This window comes from Notothenia rossii, assembly GCF_949606895.1.
Source record: "Notothenia rossii genome assembly, chromosome: 7".
NCBI lineage: Eukaryota > Metazoa > Chordata > Actinopteri > Perciformes > Nototheniidae > Notothenia > Notothenia rossii.
In genome coordinates, this window is record NC_136905.1 from 52,678,324 (window position 1) to 52,700,383 (window position 22,060).

At 40.4% G+C, this 22,060-nt stretch overlaps 1 protein-coding gene across 1 annotated transcript in view; it reads right to left on the reverse strand.

The window, feature by feature from the left end:
* Nucleotides 1-67: 67 nt before the first annotated feature.
* The window catches only part of rrh (retinal pigment epithelium-derived rhodopsin homolog), a 75,756-nt gene continuing 53,763 nt past the window's right edge, over nt 68-22,060 (reverse strand). Inside the window, exons 5-7 of the mRNA XM_079691740.1 lie at nt 18,476-18,644; nt 17,004-17,182; nt 68-734 (exon numbers count right to left, since the gene is read on the reverse strand). Coding sequence (XP_079547866.1) covers nt 629-734; nt 17,004-17,182; nt 18,476-18,644 — 454 coding nt within the window. The 3' untranslated portion in view covers nt 68-628. The remainder of the gene's footprint in view (nt 735-17,003; nt 17,183-18,475; nt 18,645-22,060) is intronic.

The following is a 22,060-nucleotide window of genomic DNA, read 5'->3' on the forward strand; positions in this document are numbered from 1 at the left end:
GAATCTATGTATTTTTACATGAATTTTATGCATACAAAACCACACCAATAATGCACCAACAATGCATGAGAAAAAAAATCATTCTGAGAGTGTGTAAGAGGCTTTAGATCAGGGTCAGCCCTTGGCATAGGCAGTATAGGCGAATGCTAAGGGCGCATCAACCCATCGGGGGCGCCGAAAATTGGGCAGGAAAAAAAAAAGTTAGAAATTAAAATATATATTTTTTAAATTTCATTACAACACAATTTCCCGATTATCTTGTGTCCATGTTTTTCTGTTTTGGTGGTCATGCCACAACCGTGCATGAGTCATAGTGAGTGTCTGCATTTTCGGGGATAGGGGGCGCCAGCTAAAATCTTGCCTAGGGCAACAAATTGGTCAGGGCCGACCCTGCCTTTCCAAGCACAGGATGTGATAATGTCCAGCAGTTGAAGAATGCAATCCATACACAGAAAGCATTTTATTGTCAGATAGTTATTGAAGTATACCAAGAATCGGAATGTACACAGTAAACACCACAGAGAAGATTATTAAGAGAGAAGAACTGACATTGAATCATGTCACTACATCATAGCAGTCTTCTTAACATGGTTTTAAGAATACAATAAGGGTCTGATGGAATTTCACCTTACTGGGTCAGAGTTTGTTGGGAGGTTGTCATGGGAACCTGAGTATTGATGGTGATTCGCTGCCTGGTTTGACATCGGACCATTCCTATGATGGCTCTTCTGAACCTGCAGGAAAAGATCATCCACTCACTATTACAGCCAAATACACGACAACATTAAAGTAACCCCATAACAATAATAATAAATAAAACAATAAACAAACAATTCATAAAAGATAAGAGGGTCAAAGGTCAGATGTCAGAGTGACAGGTGCCACTTCAAAGGGATTTGGAGGCGGGACTAAAGTGTATGAGGGTCATAAATAGGGATGGGTATCGAGAACTGGTACTAAGTCGATACCGGTACCTGATTGGACGGTATCGGTATACCGTTAAGCCGCTGGACAAACTGTGCTGCTATCGGTATATGTGTTACGTCTACTTCCTTAGTTTAACTTTAAACCATTCTGGTTGGTTGGGAACCCTCATCCCGTGTGATGTATCCGGTTTGAGACCCCTCTGATTGGCCACTGTAAATGCCACTCGTCATCTCTCTCAACAGCGCTCTTATTATTGTTGTCAGACTCCCGCAGGCATGGCGGACAGAGCGAAGCGATCGAAGGTCTGGGTGCACTTTAAAAAATGTAGTGGCGATAGTGCAAGGTGCAATCTATGTACTCAATTAGTTGCTTGTAAAGGGGGTAACACAAGCAACTTAATGAAGCATTTGCAAACGAGACACTCATTGAATCTACGGTGCAGCATATTTGACAGCCTAAACAATGTGGTTGCTAGCGATACTGCTAATAGTGCTGCTCACTATTAGAAACGTTGCTATCAGAAACAATGCCCAACTGTTTTGGACGTAATATGGTCGGTGTTTACATTAGCATCGCTAACACTCAGAGCTAACCTGTACTTGAGAGAGCATGTGTTAGGGGTGGGCGGATCGATCCCAAAATATTGATACTTACGATATTACGTTATGTCAGGGTTGGGGAAAAATAGGACCCAAATGCAGATTGAGGGGGGAAGCAGGTTTCAAAATGAAACAAAAGGCGAGCTTTATTTACAAAAGCTGAAAAAACAAGAATCCGTGAACAGGTACTGAGGTAGCATCCAAACAAAAGGTGACTGTGACCAACATGAAGGGAGATATGAACGACAAATAATGAACTAACACCGAACACAAGAAGAGACAAGACTAAATACAGGGAGGGGTAATCACGAGATGAGAAACAGCCGGGCAGGGAAGGAGAAACACAAGGGCAACAGGTTAACACAATCAGACAATCATACACACCAGGGAAACTAACGACAGGGAGGAAGACAAGACACAGGGAGAACAGAATTGCTAAATAAAACCATGACAAGACAGACCAAACTAAAACCGTGACATAAAACTAAGATCGTGACAAGTTACGTTTCAAAATATCGATACTAGAGCCAATAGGATCGATACTTTTATACTTTTTTTCCCCCTCTCCTCTACTCGTCAATTTCATCAAAAACTATGTGCAGAGTGCAGATGAACTCAAGTATATGCGCTCTTTTCTTCTCTCTCCACTGCTGTCCTCCTCTCCTCGAGGCTCACGCACGCGCAGCGCGCTCCCTGCCTGAACGCCGATTATCAAGCTGACTGAAAGCAGCTGGCAGGGCAGGACAGCAGCAGCCAGCGACTCGCGAGTGCGACACACACATGCGCATGATGGCTGAGAGAAAGAGGAGCGTTGTATGGAACTATTTCACAACTGCCAATGAAAACTTGGCGAAATGTGATGTGTGCAGTGCAGTTCGCTTCTGTGGCCACTTTGTATTGTTATTTTTCATGTTTGCCCTTTAAATTTGCAAAAGTAAAACGTTTATTTGTCTATAAAAAACTGTCCTGTCTTTAATCATGAAAATGAATTCAGATTTAGTCTATTTATGATTTCAGGTCAAAAATCATGTCATGCAGCTCTCCCCTATGTGAAAGTACATAAGACGCTTTTCATTAAAAAAAGTATAGGTATCGGTATTGGCGATACTGGCCCTGAAATACTTGGTATCGGATCGAATCCAGATTTTGTATTATCGCCCACCCCTAGCATGTGTGCAGGGCCGGATCTACCCCAGCTGCCACCCCAGTTGGCATCTTTGTTTTGAAAGAAATGTTGTGGCTCATCGGACATTTATGAGAGAAAATCTCTAATGTCCGAGTGCAAGTGAATGCAGCACAAGACGCGAGCCTTGTAACCCCTCCCCCGGCCCTGGCGCGAGCTTGGAAATATGATTGGCGGCGATTCCATTTGAACGGGGGGACGGCGCAAAACGAGAAGCATTCAGACTCAAGTAGACGGAAGGAATGAGGTATTTGCGGTCTACAATGATAGAGAAGAGAATATCAAGTTTGGCTGTACTCAGCATTGAATCAAAACGCACTAAAGCTGTTGATCTTAATACGTTTGTGAGGCGTTTTGCTGAACAAGATGGTAATAGGCGCATTCAGCTGTAATAGGCATGCCAACTTGACGCTCTGCTCACGGATGACTCAATGAGCATAAAAAACTGTTAAGATGATGATCTTGTATTAGACCCTCCATAAAAACGCGATCGCAGAATTTACCAAAAATGGCGCCGATTTTTAAAAGGCCGCCTATTTATCAAAAGGCCGCATAATCCCCGAGTAGTATTATTCATCCCGCTTCCATCACATTAGTACGCATAGAAAGTGACAGGTGCTGTGACAGGTCACACCTCTCCCTACTTATGCTGATGAGCTAAGTCCCGCCTCCCCTTTGTTCGAGGTGTGAGATCTCAAGTAGGTGTGATATCCCAAGTAGGTGTGAGATCCGTCGATAGGAGGGGGGTGATGTGTATTCACAGGTGTGAAAAGCCCCCACTGTTGCGCCTTATGGTGTATAATAAAAAATGTTTCAATCACATTAGTATGCATGAAAAGTGACAGGTGGGCCCGCCCCCAAGTGTGTGTGTGTGTGTGTGTGTGTGTGTGTATGTGTATGTGTATGTGTGTGTGTGTGTGTGTGTGTGTGTGTGTGTGTGTATGTGTGTGTGTGTGTGTGTGTGTGTGTGTGTGTGTGTGTGTGTGTGTGTGTGTGTGTGTGTGTGTGTGTGTGTGTGTGTGTGTGTGTGTGTGTGTGTGTGTGTGTGTGTGTGTGTGCGGTGTGTGTGTGTATGTGTGGGAATCAGTCACGGATGTCTTCACATGGAGATGAAGATTCCTGTCTCTTAACACCCAAGGTCCTGCAGTCGGCTGAGGCTGTAAAAGTATAGAAAAAGCAGGTAGGAGGGGGTTGAGAGCAGTAGCGTGGCGTGGGGAAAAAATTAGGGGAAGCCAATTTTTTTGGAGGGGGGGGGGGTGGTCAATAACGTAACCAGATGAGTGATTTCAGCGCCCGGTAACATTTTACACACATTTGTATCATACAGATGCAGGACTTTTACACGCCTGTTATCTGACCGACAGGTCCGCACGCACTCTCCAGCTGAAACTCTCTCGTCTTATTAATTTAAGCATTTCTTATTAATGTATGCAGTCAAAATCCTCAAGTATCTGCTTCAAGGAAGCACTCTGTGCAATGGTCTCTTTGTCCCATCCCGGCTCTGTCATTATCCTGTCAAAAGCGATACAGAGCGACCCGCGTCCTTCATGGATGGCCTGTACTGCGCGGCTTTTAAAGTTCCACCTCACAGCAGAACCCCCTGGTACACGCACAGCTCGATCAACTTCAGACAGTAGTGCTGATCTCTTACATGAACGTGAGAAAAAATTGTGGAAGGCATCGAGATTGGCAAAAAACAGTTTGGCTGCTTGAATGTTGTTTGTGCCTTAGCATAACAGTGGATGAATAGCGCATTGGGGCAGTGTGCTTTCACTAAAGCCTGAACGCCACCGTGCTGTCCGCTCATGCAGACATGAGCTCCGTCATAAGTCAGACAAATCAATTTGTTTGTTGGACTGTAGTTCCCGATGGCTCTCATGACAACTGATGTTACAGCTTTTGCGTCTCTTTCTAAGCCGACATCAAAAAAGCAGAGGAAACGTTCACACACACTGCCTTTTTCATTCACGTATCTGATTATGATAGTGAGTTGGCACTTATTGGAGATGTCTGATGTGTCATCCACTTGTACAGCAATGAAAGGACAAATATTTATTTCTTTATCAGTCTCATCCTGGATACAACGAGCTATGCTCTCAATGATGTCATTTTGGATGGAGTTTCATCTGCTTTAATTTTTAGTTGCTGCTGTAGCGGAAGTTTAGTGAAGTTATGCTTAATTAAGTATGCCAAATCTCCTCCCTCCATCATGCTTCATTTACTTGATCATTTCTAACGGCGGTGATGACAGTTACAGTACTACGTAGTAAAACTGATGTCGATGCGATTTGATTGGATTGTGAGGAAAGGGATTTTGCCTCACAATCCAATCAAATCGCCAGCCTCCAGGGGAAGCCGGAGGCGGCCTGCTTCCCTTGGCATGGCCCTGACCAATCACAGATTGGCAGGGGCATGACGTGGTCCTCATCTGATTGGTCAATCCCTCCATTTTTTTTCACCAAGGGAAGCCAGATTTGGCTGGCCTCCTCTCGCAACACTGAATGCAATCTACTGTTTCACCATAACATCTAGAGGGGCGCTGTTTCACTCTTTGTAAAATACTCAATGAGAATGGTAGAGAGACGGAGAGACGGTCCGGCAGGAACACACAGCAAAGGAGAATTACCGAAACAAAACAAAGTGTTTTTATTTATTTATTTAAATTATAACTACAATCAGAAAAAACAGGGGAAGCCTGGCTTCCCTTGGCCTCCGGGAGAAAACGCCACTGGTTGAGAGGAGACTCTGGGATGTCAATATATCCAGACCAAAATATGCAGATTCAGAGCTGATCAGAACCCAGAAAGGCTGGGAAATTCTTTTTAGTTTTTGTCTACTATCTAAATGTTTGTAATGTGTATGTACATATTTTCAATGCCATCTCTCTCTGTTTCTGCTGATGTGTAAAATATACAAAATAACGTTTTATATACTTACTCTATTGTTAAAAGGCGATGAAGTTTGCAGCGTAAGCCAGCCATCAGTCTTCTAGATTTTAAGGCTTTTGCATACCTCAAAGTGTTTCTAAAAGTATCTTGGCGAGAAAAAAAAAGCCAAAATTCGCCTAGGCCATTAAAAAGAAACCGAATTGCTGCTAAGAAATAAGTTCAGAAAGCTATGACTCCAGTGGAACACTGTTAGAGTCAAAAGTAACTCTCAATGTATTGAGACAGAGTATGCAGATTGGGGCTGATCAGAACAAAGAAAGCACCTTCCTCGTCAAAAGTTAGTCACACCCTCCCTTACTGTCACCCTTACCTCGTCCTATGGCTGTCAGGCCTTTTGTGTGTGTGTGTGTGTGTGTGTGTGTGTGTGTGTGTGTGTGTGTGTGTGTGTGTGTGTGTGTGTGTGTGTGTGTGTGTGTGTGTGTGTGTGTGTGTGTGTGTGTGTGTGTGTGTGTGTGTGTGTGTATGAGCCTGGCCCTGCCCCTTCCTCCCCCCTTCCTGCCATCTTATCACTAGACAGAGGGGGGAGGGTTTTTCTCTAAAACATAGTGTCTGTAAAGGTGGGGGGAGACTGTCTCCCCCCTTCCTGCCATCTCTCTCTCTGTTTCTGCTGATGTGTAAAATATACAAAATAACGTTTTATATACTTACTCTCTTGTTAAAAGGCGATGAAGTTTGCAGCGTAAGCCAGCCATCAGTGTTCTAGTTTTAAGGTTTTGCATAACTCAAAGTGTGTCTAAAAGTATCTTGGCAAGAGAAAAAAAGCCAAAATCTGTTTAGGCCATTAAAAAGAAACCGAATTCCACGTTTTACAAATGAACAGACACAAATGCAGACTTGACTACTTGGCAGTTGATTAAAGCAGATGTGTCCTTTTTCATCTCTCAAAGGTTTGGGTCCTGTTCAATACTGGGTACAGAAATATATTCAATATACAGTCATTTGTACGTAAAGACTTTTTAAGTTGTAAGCACTTAGAAATATACATTTGATTGCATTTAAAGTGGCTGTAGACAACTTATCATAACGAAGTAGTTGATTGCACAAATTTGTAATGGATGTAAAATAAAGACGACATTAGCATTTAAATTGGCCCCCTATAAGACTCGCTTTCTCTATGAAATTATGTCTGGTTCTGAGTAGTGTTCTCCCTGTCACAATAAAAAGCCCAAACACAATACTTTCTGAATCACTGCAGGAAGTAATGTGCTAAAATGCAAATAGAAATAGCTTACAGTAGCTCTCAATTAGTTGAACAATTGGAAAACAGCAAGGACTGTGGAAACACCTACTGGCAAAGGATTGTGGATGCAAATTATGCAAAGAGGAAGAAAAAACATTATATCTAAAGCTATATAACACAATCTGCATATTGACAGTATGAGTACAACAAAAACAGTATGCATGTTGATGCAAACCACGATGTTCAGTAAACGATCAATCAAAATTGAAGAATCCAATGTATTTTTAAATGGAGCAGAAATAGAACTAGTCTCCCAGTTCAAGTATATTGAACAGGGATTGTCATATTGGACTCGAACTTGACTTTTTAAGAAACATATCCAGAAAGTATCCAATACCATTAAATTCAACTTGCAACATTTTAAACAAATTAGACCTATTCTTAACTGTCAATGCTGCAAAGTCATACCTCCACTGTATGATTCTATCCCACATTGAATACTGTTTTACAAACTGGTCGTTTGCTTGTGCCACACACCTGAAACCCATAGAACAGCTGTTCAAGATAGCTGTCCAGGTGTTTGACAGAAAGCCACAGTCATACCACCACTGTACCATCCTTGAAAATCACAATTTCTTGAGTTTTTGACAATTTTATTTATTTTAAAAGTATGTGTTTTAAAAAAAATAATATTTACATGGGCTGGCCCCCCCATGTCCCCTTGTGGGAATTCAGCCACAGAAAACACACTGGACGCAGCACTAGGTCAGAAACCAAAGGAGACTGTGAAGTCCACCAAAGACAGACCACCTTTGGACAAAATGTCCTCTCCATTAAAGGCAGCTCATTGTGGAATAGCCCCCCAACTGAGATACAGGATTGTCCCACTCTCAATAGTTTTAAAGGTCAGCTTAAAGAATGGTTGAGCAACAAACAGACGTGTAATCACCGCTAAATAAATGCACTTTAACACAGGGGTATCTCCTCTTGCACTTTATGTAGCGCTTTTATCTTATCTTGCACTTTATATATCATAGCTGCTACATTGTACTGCCATGTGGTAAATGCTTGTATGCTGCTCATGCTCTTTCTGCATATCATGCATTTATTTTTGCTGTATATATAAATGTCATGTTCTTATATGCTGTATGTGACGGGACTACAGATGGAAATTAGCTCAAAGCTAAAATCCGGCTCATTTACACTTGTAGGCATTATTTTTGTTTTAAAGTGTTCATCAATGTGCACTACGGTAGCCCTGAAGAAAATTAAACATTAAAAGATGTTATCGATGTCCCCATTCCCAGTTTGTTTTGGGAATAATTGCGATGTTTACTATGTTTTGGTAGCTCTTAACAAAACAGAATTTTTGTAAAAGACTGCGACTCTAAAAGGCAAGTTTGTGATTTTAACACTGTTTCGATGAAACAATACATTATACAATATTACGACTTTTTGCCATATTTTTAAAACAATATACTTGTACCTTTTTTTTTTGTGGTTGTAGGGCTTCAAGATATTTTGCATGTCATGCATAAAAACGGTGTCATCTCTTCCTTGAAACTGACATGCTATCCGTTTTACAAAACAAGTTATTTTTCTGCTTCTTCATCCTCTGAATTTTCCTCCCCCGTCCCTCTTCCTTCAGCCAGCACAACAAGAATCAAGGTGGATCTGTGAAATGAAACACCTCTTCCCAAAGCGTGACTTCCCTATTGAGAGCATGCGTCTAGGGCAGTAGGGTCTAAACCAATTGGCCAGATATACTAACATGCAGAACGTACGGTATGTTTGAAGACTAACCATTTATCCAGTTCAAGCTGTCTTTAAGATGTGACATTGCGCTCTGACTATTTCCCGTAAAATGGTGACAAACTATTACTTATTCTTAAATTTTACCTCTTGCTGCTTGGTTGAAAATGATAGATGAAAAATAACTTAAAAAAAAAAAAGACTCAAACAGCGAGGGACATTATACTGGTGAAAAAACTCTCAATTCTACAGATGACTCCCCCCATTCAACGCAATAAGTCCCTCCCTCCACTCAGCAAAGCATATAAAACTAAGGACCCCACTAAGACGACAGTTTGAAAACTAGCCATGGATCTGAGAAAAACCAAGTCTGATGTAGCCTACCCTTATTATCACCAGGATAACGGATATGGGCTTAATGAATGGATGTTACAAAGTAGGGGAGAGGATGTTCCCGAAGAAGAGCTCTCCTCTATATCATATCCATTTAAGGTCTTTAGGACAAAAGAGGACTATGATAACATGACATATGAAGAATATCTTTCTTTAAAAGATGGTATTATAGATAACCTCTATAGAAACAATATATCTCATACCACTCGCCAAGATCGCAAATGACATTTAGCAGATAAGAAAAGCAAAAGTAAAGAAAACCGAAGAAAAAGGAAAAGCAAAATGAAAAGGAGAAGAAAAATGAAAAGCAAACGCAGAATGCGAATGAAAAGAAAAGGGACCATAGGACGGAAAACGAAAAAGACAAAAAGAAGGAAGGTGAAAAGAAAAAGGAACAAAGTGAAGAAATGTCAACTAACTATAGAGGATGGTGTTGTAGACCCATTACCGAATCATAATAATCTTATAGATCAGCTACCGCTAACCGACTGTTGCGAATGTGTTGAACAAATACCAAAAGCAATGGCAGAGCTTTGCTTCAATATAATGAGAGAAAAAGCACGATACTACGGAATTGCCCAAATTGGAGACAGTGCCAGAGCATGTATTAAAAGACTGTTGGAGGATCTCTATTCTAGTGTCGGTTGCCATTACATCGAAGGATATGCCAAAACGTGTGACGACATAGACAAAGCTTTTGAAAACAATTATATGGTACCTGTCCTTACAGCTAAACAAATTATATGCCAGGTATTCAACAGACCACAAGAAGCACAAGAAGCCCCAGAAAGGATTACATTCAGAGCTAATAATGGTGAAACCGAAGAACAAGCAAAGCAGATTATAATCGTTGCGGGTGAAAGGATAGAGAATTTGCAAGTGATGTTAATGCATTTATCTGATATAAAAAATGCATTTGTTTACTTCCAAGAGACCCCTAAACATCTACTTGGGCAATGTGAATTGAACGATAAACCGATCACTGTAAATGAAAGGCGGAGAGAAGCAGCAGTGCAAATTGTTAAGTCTATTACCTTGTATGCACTACGACATTAACTTGGTAAAATGTAATATGTTTTTCTGAAAATGGGGTGAATGTTGTGTTTTCAATTAAACAACCAAAACAAATGAAAATGTGTTTTATTTTTGCTTTCATGTATAGTAATAGTATTGTAAACGAAACATTTAAAGTGGTCCTGGAATCTTCATTTTCCGAAACATTCTGTAACATTACCGAAGAAATGAAACAAACACCAAAAGTGTATCATGTGCTCTCATTGTATGCTCTGTTTGTAGATGTAATGCATCTTTGTGTCAAAAACAGCATATACATGAATAATTTGACTGAAGTGAAAAAACTCCATCATGATATTTCCAGTCATCTGGGGAATTCTAGCCGGAGACGGTCCTGGGGATGTTACAATCAGTATAACTATTGAATTTGTGTGTGAAAAAATAAAAATGTAAATAGGAGAAAGAAAAAAAAAAGTTTTTACATTTTAAAAACTGTTGTCTTCATTATAGCAAGGGGAGCGTGTCTGATACATGTGTATTACAGTCCTTCACATGCACTGTTGTCCTCATTATAACAAGGAGAGGGTAACAGGGAAGATGTATGATACAAGTGTATTGAAACTTGCGTATTATACCCAGTGGCGTTTTCTCCCGGAGGCCAAGGGAAGCCAGGCTTCCCCTGTTTTTTCGGATTGTAGTTATAATTTTAATAAATAAATAAAAATACTTTGTTTAGTTTCGGAAATTCATTGTTGTATGTTGCTGCCGGCCCGTCTCAGGTCTCCTGATTCTCATTGAGTATTTTACAAAGAGTGAAACAGCGCCCCTCTAGATGTTATGGTGAAACAGTAGATTGCACTCTCTGTTGCGAGAGGAGGCCAGCCGAAATTTGCTTCCCTTGGTGAAAAAAAATGGAGGGATTGACCAATCAGATGAGGCTCACGTCATGCCCCTGCCAACCTGTGATTGGTCAGGGCCATGCCAAGGGAAGCCAGAGGCGGCTGGCTTCCCTTGCCTCACAATCCAATCAAATCGCATCAATTTAGTGGTGCAGTGACGCGTCCCAAAAAGCGGAAGTAAGCTGCGCTCGGTTTCCCTCGACAAAAATAACAATGGGATTTCTCCATAGGATTTTGGAAAATGCACGTTTTGTTCAGTCGAATAATATCCACATGTCTACCCTACTTTTATAATTTTCGAATCATAAATCTAATCGATAGAAGATAGATAGCGTCACTGCACCACTTTCACCGCCGTTAGAAAGTAGCAAGCAACTGAAGCAAGTGCAATTATGGAGGGTGGAGATTTGGAGTATTTAATCAAAAATAATTGGATTAAAGTTCCGCTGCAGCAGCAACAACTAATACAATCTGATGACAGGCCAATGCCCAGACTGGAGCTGTGTACAGCGAGGAACAAAGGAGCGAACCGGACGTAAAACGTTAAAGGTCTCCTGATTTAGTTTGTGAATGAATGCTTATTAGAGTTTCGGCTGGAGAGTGCGTGCGGACCTGTCGGTCAGATAACAGGCGTGTGTAAGTCCTGCATCTGTATGATACAAATGTGTGTAAAATGATACCGGGCGCTGTAATCACTCATCTGGTTACGTTATTACATTGACCACCACACCCCCCCACCCCAAAAGAAAGGACGTATTATTGGCTTCCCCTAATTTTTTTCCCACGCCACGCTACTGATTATACCCCCACGGAAACACAGAAACACGGAAACACAGAAACACAAAAACACAGAAAAAACACTGAAACACTGAAACAACACAGAAACACTGAAAAAACAGAAACACTGAAACACCGAGACACAGAACCACAGAGACACAGAAACACAGAAACACAGAAACACAAAAACACAGAAACACAGAAACACAAAAACACAAAAACACTGAAACACCGACACAAAAACACTGAAACACCGACACACCGAAACACAGAACCACAGAAACACAGAAACACAAAAACACAGAAAAACACTGAAACACTGAAACAACACAGAAACACTGAAAAATACAGAAACACTGAAACACCGACATACAGAAACACCGAAACACCGAGACACAGAAACACAGAAACACAAAAACACAGAAACACAGAAACACAGAAAACACAGAAACACAAAAACACTGACACACAAAAACACTGACACACAGAAACACAGAAAACACAGAAACACAGAACCACAGAAACACAGAAACACAGAAAACACAGAAACACAGAAACACAAAAACACTGAAACACTGACACAAAAACACTGAAACACTGACACACCGAAACACAGAACCACAGAAACACAGAAACACAAAAACACAGAAAAACACTGAAACACTGAAACAACACAGAAACACTGAAAAACACAGAAACACTGAAACACCGACATACAGAAACACCGAAACACCGAGACACAGAAACACAGAAACACAAAAACACAGAAACACAGAAAACACAGAAACACAAAAACACTGACACACAGAAACACAGAAAACACAGAAACACAGAACCACAGAAACACAGAAACACAGAAAACACAGAAACACAGAAACACAAAAACACTGAAACACAGAAACACAAAAACACAAAAACACAAAAACACTGAAACACCGACACACAGAAACACCGAAAACAATGAAAACACTGAAAACACAAAAAACAGGCTTGTGTGCTAGTATGGTTTTTGAATAAACACATCAGTATTTTAAAAAGTCAAATAAAGGGGGGCCAGCCCATGTAAATATTATTTTAAAAAAACACATACTTTTAAAAGACTTAAAATTGTCAAAAACTCAAGGATGGTACAGTGTTGGTATGACTGTGGCTTTCTGTCAAACACCTGGATAGCTCTCTTGAACAGCTGTTCTATGGGTTTCAGGTGTGTGGCACAAGCAAATGACCAGTTTGTAAAACAGTATTCAATGTGAGATAGAATCATACAGTGGAGGTATGACTTTGCAGCATTGACAGTTAAGAAAAGGTCTAATTTGTTTAAAATGTTGCAAGTTGAATTCAATGGTATTGGATACTTTCTGGATATGTTTCTTAAAAGTCAAGTTCGAGTCCAATATGACACTCCCTGTTCAAGATACTTGAACTGGGAGACTAGTTCTATTTCTGCTCCATTTAAAAATACATTGGATCCTTCGATTTTGATTGATCGTTTACTGAACATCATCGTTTGCATCAACATGCTGACTGTTTTTGTTGTACTCATACTCTCAATATGCAGATTGTGTTATATAGCTTTAGATAGAATGTTTTTTCTTCCTCTTTGCATAATTTGCATCCACAATCCTTTGCCAGTAGGTGTTTCCACAGTCCTTGCGGTTTTCCAATTGTTCAACTAATTGGGAGCTACTGTAAGCTATTTGTATTTGCATTTTAGCACATTACTTCCTGCAGTGATTCAGAAAGTATTGTGTTTGGGCTTTTATTGTGAAAGGGAGAACACTACTCAGAACCAGACATAATTTCATAGAGAAACCAAGTCTTATAGGGAGCCAATTTAAATGCTAATGTCGTCTTTATTCTACATCCATTACAAATTTGTGCATTCAACTACTTCATTATGATAAGTTGTCTACAGCCACTTTAAATGCAATCAAATGTATATTTCTAAGTGCTTACAACTTAAAAAATCTTTACGTAGAAATGACTGTATATTGAATATATTTCTGTACCCAGTGTTGAACAGGACCCAAACCTTTGAGAGATGAAAAAGGACAAATCTGCTTTAATCAACTGCCAAGTATTCAAGTCTGCATTTGTGTCTGTTCATTTGTAAAACGTGGAATTCGGTTTCTTTTTAATGGCTTAGGCGGATTTTGGCTTTTTTCTCTTGCCAAGATACTTTTAGACACACTTTGAGGTATGCAAAACCTTAAAACTAGAACACTGATGGCTGGCTTACGCTGCAAACTTCATCACCTTTTAACAAGAGAGTAAGTATATAAAAAGTTATTTTGTATATTTTACACATCAGCAGAAACAGAGAGATGGCAGGAAGGGGGGAGACAGTCTCCCCCATCTTTACAGACATTGTGTTTTAGAGAGAACAAATACAAGTGTAAGGTAACTGTTTTTAAATTACATCCCCCCTCTGTCTAGTGCAGGGGTCGGCAACCCGCGGCCCACGGGCCGCATGCGGCCCTTTAAGCCCTCTGCTCTGGCTCCCTTGAGCTTAGACGGAAATAAAATAAAAGTATTTGTGGGACTATTTCTATTTTGTTGCATGATTGAAAATGTTTCATATCTTGTATTTTGAGGTGATACTGTGACACATAAATAAAAAATAAAACGGTTTTAATTAGGTCAACTAAAATATGCTACGGTCCCGAGCGAGCGCCTTTTCTTGGAGGCAAATAACCTGACTCCCGGCTCGATGAGCGAACTATGGATAACTCAAAGAAAAGTACCGGAGGAACACAGGATTTAATTCTGTGTGGACAGAGTTATATGCTTTCACAGCAAACGATGCTGGTTTACCGGTATGTTTGATATGTGGAGAGAAGTTGTCAACGGTGCTGCAGCCTTTACGTATCGAGGAACAACACGGGAGAGGAAGACAGCTGACAATCTTCAGTCATAATTCAATGGGGTATGTAATTTATTTTAGAAAACACTTTTTGTTATATTCCATGGAATGCTCTTAACGTCCCGATAGCAATGAATATATTAAATGCTTTGACAATAAATACATACAAAAATTAATCTCTGGAAGCCGTAGCGCTGTAAAAAGAACAACCAATCATTTTAGCCGGCCGACTAAAATAACTGGATGGCCTACCTGCCTGTCAGCCTTCCATCTGTGCACACACTTATCTCGTGGCCTCATTGATGATGCACGTTCGTGTGTGTTGGAGGAGGGGCTCTGTAAGAAAGTCTGAAGGAAGAGGCATATTTTTTCCGGTTGTGTATTTTCAAATTCTAGCGCACTCGAGCTGGTTTCTCCATTCTTGCCTACCCTAAACTCTTTTTAGGGTGCAGCCATATGTTTTATTTATTTCAAAGTGGGCCCATTTTAATTTAAGCCTAATAAATGCAAACAAACTGTAGTTTTTGTCTGATATAACAATAAATACAAGATAAGCTATCAAGCTATGAAATATGTTTTGCGGCTCCAGAGAAAAAACATTTGGGGAAAAAGGAGCAAAATGGCTCTTTTGGTCAAAAAGGTTGCAGACCCCTGGTCTAGTGATAAGATGAGAGGAGGGGGCAGGGCCAGGCTCACACAGTCACCCCGCTGTCTGATGAAGAAGGAAAGTGGTAATATACATCAATACTATTTTTAATTATTATGTTTATGGTGGGCTTTTCTTTAGGGGCTAAAATAAGATTTGATGTAGCCCCGGTCCACAGCAGGGGTTAGGGGAGACCGTCACACACACACACACACACACACACACACACACACACACACACACACACACACACACACACACACACACACACACACACACACACACACACACACACACACACACTTGGGGGCGGGCCCACCTGTCAGTTGTATGCATACTAATGTGATTGAAACTTAATTTTTTTATTATACACCATAAGGCGCAACAGTAGGGGCTTTTCACACCTGTGAATACACATCACCCCCCTCCTATCGACGGATCTCACACCTACTTGGGATATCACACCTACTTGAGATCTCACACCTCGATCAAAGGGGAGGCGGTACTTAGCTCATTTGCATAATTGGGGGAGGTGTGACCTGTCACTTTTTTATGCATACTAATATGATGGAAGCGGGATGAATATTACTACTCTGTTGGATTTACATGAGGCATGTTTTATTTTGAGACACATGAGCCATTTTGAGGTTTTCATCATGTTGTTCCTAAGGAGCCTATTGATATGATTGGCACTAGCTTTGCACCTATTTTGGGGCTAGCCTGTTTAATGATTATCATTTTATATTGATATTGTTTGATATTATTGTTTAGTGGTGGTGTTGACGCTTATAGCCCAATGTTTTGTTAAGTGCTCTGTGGCATTTTTTTTATAATAAAGAGCACAAAAGAAATATCTGTTATGTCCTCCATAGTAGAACTTTATGTAAGCCTAAACATTTAGGAACAGAGATGGGGTTCTGCCCAAAGTCGAGCAACATAAAAGTAACGTAAAAGTAACGAGTAACGTAAAAAGTTACTTTCCTTGGAGGGTAACTAAGTAAAGTAAGGGATTACTTTTTTAAAGAAGTAACGAGTAACGAGCAAACACTACTTTTTAAAAGTAACTTCCCCAACACTGGATGAGGCATGGCTAGAATGGGTGATCTGTTTGGTCTTTTGACCAAAACACTTCATAGACATGTTTTTTATATATTTGTTTATGTCTGAGATATGCTATTGCCTAAAAATAGCATGATAGGTGACCTTTAAAGGATTGGGAAGGATCTTACTGTTTACTGCTAGAACTCACTGCTGAGAATATTTTAGTTTTATAGGCTTCTCTGTTGTTGCCTTTTTATGTTTTGTTTAATTTGGTTCAAATGATGTTTAAATCTTGAGAAAAAGCTTTTTTTTAATGTTAGGGTTAGGTTTTGGGGCACATCTATAAGACTACTTACTTTTTCTTGGATACAGTGTAGAATGCGGCAGTTTTTATTGCTCCCCATCAGCAACAGTTCAGATTAGTCATACTACTCAGTCAGTGTTAGTTGGCTCTTTGGAGCCAGAATAGACTCTTTGCTATCCTGGCTCCAAAATGGTAGAATGAGCTCCGTATCGATATTAGGACAGAAGAAAGTCTAAAATCCCACTTGTTTCCTATGCATCTTGGCCAATAAAAAAAAGAACGTAGCACTCTGGACAGTTGTGCTAATTCGAAGCCAATGCAGAAGCACTTACAAACCTGGTTTGGCTTGTTGGAGTCTAATGTACTTGCAAGATCTTGCTGCTTTTAGTTTGTATCTTCATCTTGGATAAAAGTGTCAGCTGAATTAGATGTAATGTAACTATTATCAAAGTGTATTGATGAGGAAAACACACTTACTTTTTGTTGGCGATCACATAAATGCAGGGGTTGTAAAAGGTGGAGGACTTGGCGAAGAGTGGAGCGATGATGGCCATGGCGGCAGGGATTCTCTTTGGGTCACCAAATGAAGCCCATAGACACACGATGGAGTACGGAGACCAGGCCACCAGGAACATGACGATCATTACTATCGACATCTGTCAAACACAAACACACCAACATAGTCTCAATATGAGAGTCAGGACAGTGTATATAATACATTATTCCAATACTAAAGTCCAATAGAGTGCTGCAGTGATGACATCTTTTTATAGGTTGACCCGATGGTTAGCATTGCAAGCGCTCCCACGATAGCAATCAAAGGCGTTTTTCAATTTGATTTCAGAATATTGCAGAAATTAGCTCTGTGGTAGACACATTTTTATGATAATTACACAGTTACTTTTGTTCAGCAGGATAATCTGCACATATTAACACCACTTCTATATATTGGAAGCATAAATACAGTTGTCAGAAATTAGCTTCAAACAAACTACATCATGATCGTTTTGGCTTCACATCACCACTGCTAAGCTAAAGGGGGCTAATGTTCGGTGGACTGTCAGTACTCTTATACTCTTATATAGGAGGCGTGTGGTGCAGTGGATTGTGCGTTGGTGTTCGGATCAGGGGGTCAAAGGTTCAAACCCCACTACAGTAAGCATGTCGTTGTGTCCCTGGGCAAGACACTTCACCCCAACATTTTCCTGTGTGGATTTTCCACAGTATTGAGTATGTAAGTCGCTTTGGATAAAAGCGTCTAACAAGTGACATGTAATGTAATGTAATATAGTCACGGTTGAAAAACCAACGATGTTAAGACTCAGAAAATCTTCAGACATTCAACAGTAGGGTAATTACTGAAATATCTTTGGTTGTGGGACAAAACTAAATAATATTTTAAGCTTGTGTTAACCACAGACCTTATTTCACGCATCTAACAATAAACACATTAAACAAATCGTTGACTTCGAAACATGGGACAGGCAGTACATAAAGGCTAATGTAAACGCCGACCATATTACGTCCAAAACAGTCGGGCATCATTCCTGGGGTTTAGGACACTTTCTTGCACCACCCTATGTTTAATAATTGTAATAACATGTATAGGATGGAACTAGTGTATGTCAAATCAGTTTCTAAAAATAGATTTTTGGACAAAGTTACCCTTATAAAATGAGTCGATTCTCTGCTTGTCAAGATTAAAATGTAATACAGATGCAAGGGTGAAATAAGCCTGAATCCAGGGGACACATTCCCGATGCAATATCATGCTGTTGAAAACTGTACAAAGGAAGCTTTTTACAAGTAGTATATGCAGGGAAGAAAATGAATTGACTTTTAACCACTTTTTAAAACACAAAAGTTAAACTGATGGCTTATGCTATGCTAACCTAGCAGAGTGAAGAAAGAAGAGTGAGTCAGATGGCTCAGTGGGGCGCAGTGTTCACCTTGGTGACGTCCATCTGATCGGTCCAGTCCATGTTGATGCTGTCCAGTCCGTTGCTGGCTTTGTATCTCTTCATAGTGACGGACACGTTGTAGTAGCAGTACAACATGATGGACAGAGGCAGTATGAAGTTCACAGCAATCACAGCCATGGTGTAAGAGATGAAGGAGCTGTGGAGGAAAAGCTAAGTTAGTTTTATCATATGACGGACTTTGACTTGTAATAGAATATCTTTAGACAATGTCTTTTATACATAAATATGTGTCCCCGGTGCGTCGGGGAAATCACGCAGCGTCAGAAAATAAAACCCTTTCTCTTTTCCTCCGTACCCAAATCTTTTAAAAACGGGGGTACAACGAGCGGATAAAGATTTGCTTTCAAATCGGCGGCGGACCCACAGAGAGTTGCTATCAGAAACAATGCCTGTGTAGGTACAATATCTGCACGGCCTACCAGATCAGCACTGGGTCCGTTACGGCCCGTCCACACAGCAGCGTTAAAGTCCATGTAATGTCCAAAATAAATGTTATTCTGTGTTAATAAATCGCTTCATCACTTTCCACTGCTTCATTTGACATATCAACATCAATGATTCTTTCCATAAATACCCCCCAAATAACATGAAATGTGTGCCACTTTCCCGTGTTATTCCGCTCCGGTAGCGAAAAGCTTGCCAGCCATTAACCCAGCTGTGTGACGTCACACGTGGCAAACACCAGCCTCGTCTGGATTGTTTGTTTTGTATCCTTCCGCTATTTTCGCTCAACATATGTGTAACCGGACCTCGCTAAACTTTTTTTATCTAACAATTCATGATGGGGAAGCGATGTGTAGTTGTGAGCTGTGAATGTTTCCTGATTGCTATAAACATTGATCATGGGTGCTGGAAGATTGTGCACAAAACTCGGGTCAGAATTAAGTTACTACAGGTGTTATGCCAGCTTGAGCTAAATGTCACCAGAGTACAGTGAACTTGCCTAGTGACTGAAATATATAAAAGTTGAAGTGAAATAAGTAAGGCCAAAAATGAATTACGTCTGAATATCTTTATTATTTTTACCTTTTTACCGCAACCCGACCCGAACCCGCATATATATAAGCAGTGACAACGTGCAATTATTAACACACGCAGTTGCATATTTGGCTCAAAAAGCCTGGGATGTTGTTTATTTTCTCCATCTAGGTTGACACCAAAAGCCTCCCAGACGTTGGATTTCGCTCTTGAAGAAGAGTTATTGAAAATGGTGTATTCTCCGCTAGAGAGCTTCACCTCAGCCATTCAGAATGTGGTGCGCTCAGCAGCAGATAGATGCGCTGCAGAGGTTATGATTATGCTCGGTCCCGCGGAGGAGAGGTCTGAGGATTTAAACATTAAACTAAATTATTATTGTTTAAATATATTTATTATGCAACACCCGCAACCGGACCCGCATCATCTTTGTTTTACCCAGAAGCGAACCCGGAAAAAAGCGTTTGAAAAAATACCACCCGCAAATCACCTTTTTTGCGGGTCACCCGTCGGGTACCCGCGGATACCCGACCCGATGCAGGACTCTGCTATCTGGTCAGTAGGTTGCAAACTGTCTATTTGTTCCATCACCTGCCAGATCTCTCTGCAGCATACACATTCATCTGCAGTGGGCATGCTTTCACAGCATTGACATGTACACCAGAATATTGTACATAACATTAAAAAAAAAACAATATCTGCCGGACGTGTGAGGAACAGATGACAAATTAAGATCGACATTTAGTGCAGGTCAAATTAAATAAAACAGAATTTACCATTCAGTATTGCCGACTCGAGTCTCGCCGGCTGCGGAATCCGCTTCTCTTTCACAAGTTTCTGCCTCGTTGTTCGATTGCCGGGCAGGAGGCTCGTACTGATAAGGCAAGATGCCTTGAAGTGAAAGGCTAGCTGGTTCACTCTCTACTTCTGTAACTGAATCCAGATAACCCACCGAATCTGAGCTTGAATGATCGCTCTCGCTGTCGCTGTCTGAAGTTGTCGCGTTGCTTGCCATTTGGACTGATTTGATCAAATGGCAATGTTTGCCACGTGTGACGTCACCGCTCGTTCGGGAGTGATCGGGGGCGTACTCGGCAAACTTCGGAACCAACATCGGTTTTTAACGTATATGTCATTTAATTATGACCAAACTTTAAACATTTGTATTTATTTTTATTCTGGTGATATCTAAACTACATGTTAAAAAACACCTGTGTTAGATGCATTACATGGCCTTTAAAAAAATCTTGAAAATCTTGGAGGTGGGCGTGTCTGAAAGCTTGGAGATTAACGCGACCAACAACCAATCACATGAATCTCCCGCCCCCGACATACAAAGCAAAAAACCCCGGGGATTTTATGCGAACAATATATATATATATATATATATATAAACAAATTCCGCAAAAAATATTTAAAAATAACAATCGACAGTGAATGTATGTTAGTGGAACTGTGTCAGGAAAGTGAAGTGTTAATTTAGTAATGTTATTGAAGAACTGAAATGCATAACATTTAAAGTTAATATGTATCATATCCCTCCAAAATGGTATCTGGTGTTTCCATAGCAACAACAACTTCCTGTCAACAGCGTAAACTCCCACAGACAGTACACACGTTCATCCTCTCAACGTGTGTACTGTCTGTTCAAAAAACTGCAGGAACCCAGAACACAGACAAAAAAACATAACCCCCTTCACATCTCAACTATTGTAAATGGTACGGGTTCCCGATGTGACCACAGTAGCAGTGATGATAACTGTATTAAGCAGGTGAAACAGGAGCTGTTGACAGGAAGTTGTTGTTGCTATGGAAACAACATGACGGTATCTGATATCATAAAGACGGAGAAAGTAAAGAATAAAGTTTATGTTTAAATGTTAGCACCCCCCGAAGAGGCACAAGCTCTTTCGTTGAGTCTGGAGTTTCAATAAATTCTAAATCATCAGTAAAGTCTACGACCATATTTTGGAGGGATATGATACATATTAACTTTCAATTTTATGCATTTCAGTTCTTCAATAACATTACTTAATTATCACTTCACTTTCCTGACACAGTTCCACTAACATACATTCACTGTCGATTGTTATTTTTTAATATTCTTTGCGGAATTTGGCCGTGTAAAATGTCCTCTTGGGTTGCCGTACAGCCAATGCGTGACGTCATTAGTAAGCGTAACGGACCCCGTGCTAATCTGGTAGGCCGTGCAGATGTGGTACCTACACCTGACGTGTTTTGGACGTAATCTCGTTTTTGTTAACATTAGCAAGCCTCGCTAACACTCAGAGCTATCCCTTCACAGAACTTAAAGTATGCTTTTAAAAAAGGTTTAATGGGATGATGGAATCAAAGCTGAACTATATAAAAAGGCACACATGCTGGAAACCCAACCCCAACAGGGGGGTCTGGGGGGATTCTCCCCCAGGAGATTTTTAGAAATACTAACATAAACTATGCATTCTGATGCACTCTGAGAAGAAAATAAATAAATCTATTACTACCTGACATATTAATAATATGTTATGCCATTGTTTGCTTTTCACTTTGTTCTGACATCTTGCTGCGAGAAGAGTA